Source organism: Clupea harengus, chromosome 2, assembly GCF_900700415.2.
Source record: "Clupea harengus chromosome 2, Ch_v2.0.2, whole genome shotgun sequence".
Lineage (NCBI taxonomy): Eukaryota > Metazoa > Chordata > Actinopteri > Clupeiformes > Clupeidae > Clupea > Clupea harengus.
This window is the reverse complement of record NC_045153.1, coordinates 26,020,760-26,029,210: the sequence shown is the minus strand read 5'-3', so window position 1 is coordinate 26,029,210 and position 8,451 is coordinate 26,020,760. Positions and strand designations below refer to the sequence as shown.

The following is an 8,451-nucleotide window of genomic DNA, read 5'->3' as shown; positions in this document are numbered from 1 at the left end:
AACAATTATATTCAATAGTTTCGATATAAGATACAGAAAGCTTAAGTCACCTACCCTAATTCTTGAAAATATTTTTGTTTCTAGTCGCCTCAAGAATGGCCATTTTGCAGATGGGTGCATCGCTAGCAGTATTATCAGAAGCAGACACACTTTTTTTGTCAGGAGGTGAGGGCTGCTTTCTATAGCTCTGAGAGCTGTCAACTAGCTAAGCTAAGTAGCTCAGCTGCACAGACAGCATCATGGCGGAGCAAGGCGATCCTCCGGCTCTTGGCCACCATCCGCAACCAGTGCCGACAACGAGCTGGCCAATTATCAAGGAGTCTTACCAGCTGCAGGAGGTTATAGGTTAGTTGCTCTTATGGCTACATTGTTTATGTATTATGCTTCTCTATAGGCTTACTAGGATCTTACCAATTGTAAATGACGATGAGGGCCTACCGGCTTTTTCATATGCAACAGCCGATGTTGTCGTACAAAAAACTAGTCCTTTGCAATGCGGATGTAAGACACCGGAATATTTCGCATGCATGTTCTGATTAAATATTCAGATATGTTATGTACTGTGCATCTAAATATTAATTTGAACGTGTAACGACAAAACAGCCACTGTCACATTGTCCAAAGGCGCAGTGCGTGTGATTTTTTTTATCCGAAAGATGCTTTGACATGACATTCATCCACAGCCTACTGTGGACTATCATTGGGGAATGTAATTAATAGTCAGCATGAACAAATAATTCCAGGCCATATTATAAAAAGCTGAGGTGTTGCATCCAAGCTTTAGGCACCGCGGTTTGTAGAAACCTCCCGAGTGTCATTTCCCTCTGAAGTTTAGGCTGCCATACCGCTCTTTCAGTTCCGCCGCCACCTGTCGTAGTATAGACCATGCTGCTTCGATATTGCTTGTTGAAATTGGCTCGGTCCGTTATATATGGCGTTAAAAAGGCACATTTATTCATGTATCCATGATCATGTTACTAGACTGTTTTACCCCACTGTGGATGTAGCCAGAGTAACTGTATGGTTATCTCGCTGGAATCGTGAGACGACTATCGGTCGCTCCTCATGCCTTCTTAACTGTTATTGGTACCTTCTTTATAATGGTCGTATTATGTACTCCCTCTGTTGGTTCAACTGTAGTCCGCACACTGCTCCACAAATGTGTCTCAACGTTGAACTTTGTATCGGTGTATCCTAAGTCATTTGTTAAATGTGTGAAGCAGTCAAGCAATCTAATCGTCAGTAGGCCCATGTACCTGAATAATGGCTTGTAGGCTAATTGTCCTGTTCTCACAGTACAGCTAGATGTAGAGGAGTTGGGTGCGAAGACTTGCAAGTCTATGGCATTTCACTACTGATACGAGGTTATAACACATGTGTCCCTTTGCTGTGCAGCACTCATCACCACAGCTCTCATAATCAGCACTTCTGTGTAGACAGGTCTCCCCTCATCGTTATCTGTCACTAGCACTTGGCATGGTGTGTGCTGCATGTCATAGTGTTCTTATCTGTGCTTTTGTGTGGATCTATAGAATAGAATAGAATAGTTGATGTTGTATGTCAACAGTGTAATGACAGTGTATTCAGTGTTATTACCTATATCTTGAAGTGGTCTTGAAGCCCATTATGGTACCCTATCTTAAATGAAATTAATGATGGACAGTGAATTGGTTATTCAGATCAAATTGAAAGGCCTCTCAGTGCAGCTTGGTTTTAGAGAAGCAGTATCAATCCAAAACACTAGTAATAAATCAGTTTGATTACGTATGACTGATGTGTCTGGTCATGTTGTAAACAATAACATGGTGTCCTTATTGTCCATCATCATTATGCAATTATTCTGAAATTCCATATAATTGACCTTTATACCAAATCTGACAGCGTTAGCTTGTGGGTTTTCGAAAAGTCCAGGCTGGCATTTTTCATTTCTTTTTTCATGGTTGTCTTTCAGGAAGTGGGGCCACGGCAGTGGTGCAAGCTGCCCTCTGCGTCCCACGGCAGGAGCGCGTCGCCATCAAGAGGATCAACCTCGAGAAATGCCAGACCAGCATGGACGAGTTGTTGGTGAGTGGGTTGATAAATATGGGCTATTTTTTCTTGCCATGTTTTGGCCAGACAGATACCACCCAATCCTCCACCCCTACCCCTACACCTCCCCCAGGCCCTACCTGCCACTCCTAGGATTAAGCTGTTTCTCATTGATCCACTTTGTTGGGGTCCTGTGAGAGGGCCGTCGGGTTCAGAATGATTAATGTCGGGACAGTTGTGCACATAAATGCATGTTGTGCGGGGAAATGTGTGATTAAATGGGCCTGCACACCAGTAGGCTGATCCAGAATGGTTTGTTTTAGTCACACAGCTGCAGAGATGACAGCAGGCCTTTCAGGAGTTGTTCAACAATGCCTAACTTCTCCTGCCATTTTTCAGATTTTTTTATTTGGCTTTGAATTCATCTGTTTACATTATTGAAATGCCCCCCCGTCTTGTCCTTATACAGAAAGAAATTCAAGCAATGAGCCAATGTAGCCATCCAAATATCGTATCGTACTACACTTCGTTTGTTGTAAAAGATGAGCTTTGGCTAGTCATGAAGCTTCTCAGTGGAGGTAAGTTTGAAGATTCTCAGTTTAACGGATATTGATAAAATGCAGGGTTGCCAGCTATCATGTTAGCTTTGAATGGAATGCATGTGTTTGCAAGTGTTTGGGTGGATATCCCTGCAATTGGTCCAGTGAGGTCTGTGTCAATCTGAACCTGTTCAGGGTCGGTGCTGGATATCATAAAGCACACAGTCAACCAAGGAGAGCACAACAGCGGAGTCCTAGACGAGGCCGCAATAGCCACCATTTTAAAAGAAGTTTTAGAGGGCCTTGACTATCTGCACAGAAATGGACAGATTCACAGGTATGACTCCCTTACACTGTTTTAATGTTTGTGCACACTCTTGTGTGTCCAAATCACACTTTTGCAATAATAGTTTAGATTCGAGAGTAGCAATGTAACAGTTCACACTGGCTTTGCTGACATCGTTGTGCACATTCACAACTATCACAGAATGTGTATTGCACAGAAAAATCTATCCGTGTATTTGAGGGATCCATCAGTTTGAGGGATCCACTCAATGGCATTGATTGTAAGACCAGAAACCCATAAATGGGAGGTCATGAATGAACCTCTGTGGACGTCACAGACCGGAAAGGCCTAAACCATCGCCCTCCCTCAGGGGTGTGTTGGGGAGTGACTCCAGTCAGAGAACTCTAATGAATGCCGACAGATGCGATCGATGTTGCCCCACTCAGCATTGGGTCACCCAGAGGTTCTGTGTGTGTCTGTGTATCTGTCCGTCTGTCTGTCCGCAGGGACGTGAAAGCGGGGAACATCCTGCTGGGGGAGGACGGCTCGGTGCAGATCGCAGGTTGGTCAGGAGATTATTTATTCCCGGGAGAAACGGATTGCACACTGAAGAGGGCTGTGTTGGTTGGGGGTGGGGTGAGGGGGGGGGGGGTTGCTAAGGCATGGCAACTGCTTGACTGGCTGTATACAAGGCAACCATTTCTCAGGGTTGAGTGTGAGTGGGCAACCAGTTAACTCTCAGCTCAATACGGCCCTCTGTGAGGGCATGAGGGGTTAGAGGGTATGGCCGGCCATGGACACCCATTACTTCTAACATTCATCTGACATGTAGATATTAGTATTCATCAGCTGTCCTACTCACATCATTCTCTGTCATTAATACCTCTCTTCTGTATTAGAGTATTAGGGAACTACTACCAGTAGTTATTTTATTGATTTGGTGGTTATTATCCATTTAGAACATGCATGTGTAAATAACTCAATTTTAAAATGACACACTGATTTGGATCTGTGCTTAAACTATCAGTACATACGTTAAGCGCATGTCAGATATCTGTGGAATGTATGGAATTTACAGGATGTGGAATATTTACCAGATGAAATTGGAGGGATTGATTTCATGCTGGTAAACCAGTTGAAATTGTTTTTGGTGGTTGTTTTCTTCCCACTCTGAAGCTGATGGGGGAACTGGTTCAATTGCATATTGATTTTGGTTATATAACCCTGTTGGCTATTTTTGACCTTGGCTGACATTGCTCAATGAATAACGTAGCACTAAGGGGTGAGGGATTAGCTCTAAGGCATGGTGGTAAATAAAATAGCATTTGGAGATGTATTTTTGTTCCAGGAATACCTTTATGTATAGAAACAGTATTAAATGATTTACCAGAAGAAACATGTCAACCACACTTGGGTAAATGTTTTCATCCTGGGTAGATTTTGGAGTCAGTGCATTCTTGAATACGGGAGGAGATGTAACCAGGCACAAAGTCCGCAAGACGTTTGTAGGTACTCCATGTTGGATGGCGCCAGAGGTGATGGAACAGGTAGAACTCATCAGCAGTTCTTTCAGTCAGTTTGTTTGCAACCTAGCATTCCGGCTCCTGAAGTTACTGTTCTGTTGCTGGCAGGTACGAGGTTATGACTTCAAAGCAGACATTTGGAGTTTTGGAATCACTGCCATTGAATTGGCCACGGGGTCGGCACCCTACCACCGATATCCACCCATGAAAGTAAGGGACTGCACTGACTTCACTCCATACTCTCGGGCATCTAACAGTCACCTCCTATGAAAATGATATCTTTATGGACCACATTTGAAGCCCTCTGTCTTATTCTATGTTATCCATTTTAACAGTCTGAAAGATTATGGATAGTGGTGTTGTAAAAGGCTTTCTTTTTGCCTTCCAGGTCTTAATGTTAACACTGCAGAATGACCCCCCGACCTTAGAAACGGGTGTGGAAGATAAGGAAATGATGAAGAAGTACGGAAAGTCCTGTAGGAAACTAATAGCCTTGTGCCTTCAAAAGGACCCCGCCAAAAGGTTTGAGTCTCAATTTATCTTTGTTTTGTTTCGTTCTGTTCGGGTTTGTTTTGTTTTGGTAATTGTAGATGTATTAGCTCCAAGGTATCTTCAGCGCTCAAGATAAGGTCACAGATATAAGGCGCTTTTCCACTGCCGGAGCTCAGGGCTCTTCCCAGGTGACGCGAATGTTTACATGAACAGCCCCCTAATAGTACGCAGCCTAATATCAAAATAATGATAAATTTTTTCCTGCAGCTGGATGTTGCTTTAAAGTTGCTAACATGCAGCTGGTATTACTTGATAAACAAATATACTAGCACCTCTATGATTACTTAAAGCCTGTATTCCAGGTGTAACGTTTTCCTGGTGTAACGTCTGGTGTATTCATGGTGTAACGTCTGGTGTATTCATGTTGTAACGTCTGGTGTATTCATGGTGTAACGTCTGGTGTATTCATGGTGTAACGTCTGGTGTATTCATGGTGTAAGTCTGGTGTATTCATGTTGTATCGTCTGGTGTATTCATGTTGTAACGTCTGGTGTATTCATGGTGTAACGTCTGGTGTATTCATGTTGTAACGTCTGGTGTATTCATGTTGTAACGTCTGGTGTATTCATGGTGTAACGTCTGGTGTATTCATGTTGTAACGTCTGGTAAAAAATGTTGTTGTCTTCCACTCACATCACGTTGTAACCAATAAGCGCCAACCATCACTGCAAGCACCACTGCAAGCACCACCCGGCAGTTTCAGGGCCACAGTGCTTAACCCAGAGTAGGTGCTTATTTCACCCCCAGAAACGGCCCTGAAAGAGGCCCTACAGGGGCAGTTCCTGCAGTGGAAAACTAAAAGTAAAACTAAACTAAACTAAAACTAAAACTATAGGTGCTGACCCATCTAAAACGGCCCGTGACTTCCTAAAGTGGAATAATAAACCGCCTCATGAGAGATCCTTTAAAGTTTCAAAATGATACCATAGCGTGTTAGGGGTTTAAATCTTTTGTACAGCTTGGCGGTGAAAGTTCTGTTTGACTCAAGTGGATATTTAGACTTCCTCATGACCGCTTCCTTTTTTGGTGGGTTTGTATCGTTCACTCAGACTGAATTATAGTCCGCTTGTCACAAACTGGGTGAAAGGTCATTGCTGAAGCAGTGCTTATGTACTGAACTACTACTTCATACTGTCCTCCCTCAAACTAAATGTATTGCCCCCCCCCCAGTTTACATTGAGAGGATTAGCTGAATGCAGCGCCTCCGTTCCCCCAAAATCAATATAAATGGGTGCAATCTGACCTGGAGGAATTGAAATATAGGTACTCTTGCAAGCACAAGTGTGAATTCATATGCAGTTCATAAGGTGTCCATCACCAGAATTGCTGTGTCATTTGTGTGGTTTGATCTCTGGGTAAGAGAGGGCTGTGTAGTCAGGAGTCAGTGTGTCTCTGGAGAGTCTCTTAAGAGGAGATAGGGTCTGTGCTGTCAGAGGTACAGCATGTCTCATACACCTGGAGACACATGTGTGAGGTATGGGAATTACGCAATGGTCAATGAGCTCATTGTTCTTCTTCTGTCCCCCCCCTCTCATTTCTCTCTCTCTCTTTCTCTCTCTCTCTCTCCTTCTCTCTTTGTCTCTCAGGCCCACTGCAGCAGAGCTTTTGAAATGTAAATTTTTCCAGAAGGCCAAGGTATGTCTGTAAACCTCACCGAATCCAATTCTATTTCACCTCCATCAACGTAATCCCTGCAATGCATTCAAAGCTTATTTCCCTTCTCGTTACTGAACAGACCCACGAGTATTTGACTGAGAAGTTGCTGTGTCGAGGTCCCAAAATAGCCCAAAGAGTCAAAAAGGTAAGGCCTTTCTCCCGTCGAGACAGCAGACACATGCCATTCAATCCCTCATCCCTCAGCAGCAGCAGCAGCACCAGCAGCTGTATTGACTGAGGGAGAGAGAACACTGAGAGAATGCCTTGCTTTGTTTGGGGGACTCCTGAAGGGTGTTGACAGAACAAGATCCCCCAGAAAGACAACTTTACTGTCAACATGCACCCATGCCTACTCATACATACACACACACATATGTATGCACACACACACACACACACACACCCCACACATACATGCTGTACGTAGATGCGAACACAGACAGACACACAAGCACACACACGCGTGCACGTACACGCGCACACACCACACGCACACACACACCCACACGCACACACACCCACACGCACACACACCCACACACCCCCATACACACACACACACACTGTCCTGTCCAGGTTGGCCCTTGGGTCGTAATGAGCCGGGGCTGGGCCGGGGAGACATCAGTCATGCAGAAGGCAGTGGTGTGTGCTGACAAGCCATGCGTTCAACACCGTCTAATGCCCCTTTCACGGCAAATGGACGTCAAAGACAAATGGGCCTTAATGTGAGCAGTTAGGTAACTGGGGAGGTGCACTTAAACACAGCCATTTGCATGCTCAGTTGATTCCTGGTCACAGTTAACTGGCCGTGAGCTTGAGGCCAAATGCCTGGATCTGATGAAGCCTCAACTAACCCTGGCTGGGCCTGCTGTTCCCCCTGCCTCTCTCTGTGGGTAGCTATGGAGCTCTCAGAGCTAGCTTCTATGGGCCTTCACCTGGGCCTCAGCCGAAAACCAGATTCAAATATGAAGGTGGCTTGACTTGTGCAGGTGTTGTACAGAGTCAAATATGGTTTTCATGGACAGAAAGAGTTGTGGTAGAGCTGAGCAAGTGCGTTTGGACATTGAGAGGGATGTTTGGTGATGTTTTTGAGCTTTGTGAAATGCATTACAATAGGCCACATGCGTTGTCAGTATTGAATTCACTTTCTGAAACCTTTCAGCGGTTTATGCAGATGAAGCTGTTTATCATTTCCCATTGTTTCCCCGTGAAATATATTCAGTGGCCTGCGTCCTCTTTCAAATTCATTAATTCTGCTCTCATTCAAACCCAAACTGCAGCATAACTGTGTGGGCCAGAGGTACATAAGATCGCAGATCAGATTGAAACTCGATGAGGCCGCGACCCATGGCACCAAACCACATCCATTTTACAGAGACTACTTGGGATGATGAGTCACTGTGTGGGACTGATTATTAAACATGAGAGTGCAGTGAACTGTTGAAAAACACAAATGACAAACTCCTAGAACATATACCCCAACAAACCAAAAAAAGGAAAATCAAAATGGCTACACTGAGATATATTGGATAGGATTACAATTGGATAGGGACCGTTGCTGTGATCCGAGCCAGAGCTTCCTAAGCTCCTGGTTCCTTTCCAGTCAAACCGGTGGGCTTGTTCCCTGTCAGTGCATCTCCACTAAATAACAAATGTGTGGTGAGGACTTTGGGACACAGACCATCTAAGTGACTGTTACGCTCATCCCGTGATGTATGTGAGGTATGCATGAGGACAACGTTTTCAATCAGATAATAGCCTAGTGTTATTCAGTGTAATGCAAGTATGTTTGTGTTATCTCTACACAACAAACCTACAAAGCAAACAATTATCCTCAAAACATAAGGCATAATTGTTGAGAAATATA

The 8,451-nt window shown here is 44.3% G+C and overlaps 1 protein-coding gene across 3 annotated transcripts in view; it reads left to right on the top strand.

Moving 5' to 3' along the window:
• Window positions 1-74: 74 nt before the first annotated feature.
• stk39 (serine threonine kinase 39) overlaps window positions 75-8,451 on the top strand; it is a 29,978-nt gene continuing 21,601 nt past the window's right edge. The window contains exons 1-10 of one of the 3 annotated variants that reach the window (XM_012836341.3): window positions 75-345; window positions 1,952-2,064; window positions 2,498-2,606; window positions 2,763-2,904; window positions 3,360-3,415; window positions 4,291-4,400; window positions 4,485-4,586; window positions 4,765-4,898; window positions 6,515-6,563; window positions 6,664-6,729. In XM_012836341.3, the coding sequence (XP_012691795.1) occupies window positions 240-345; window positions 1,952-2,064; window positions 2,498-2,606; window positions 2,763-2,904; window positions 3,360-3,415; window positions 4,291-4,400; window positions 4,485-4,586; window positions 4,765-4,898; window positions 6,515-6,563; window positions 6,664-6,729 (987 nt within the window). In that variant the 5' untranslated portion in view covers window positions 75-239. The remainder of the gene's footprint in view (window positions 346-1,951; window positions 2,065-2,497; window positions 2,607-2,762; window positions 2,905-3,359; window positions 3,416-4,290; window positions 4,401-4,484; window positions 4,587-4,764; window positions 4,899-6,514; window positions 6,564-6,663; window positions 6,730-8,451) is intronic. The other 2 variants (XM_031558549.2, XM_031558556.2) reach the window with 2 other exon arrangements.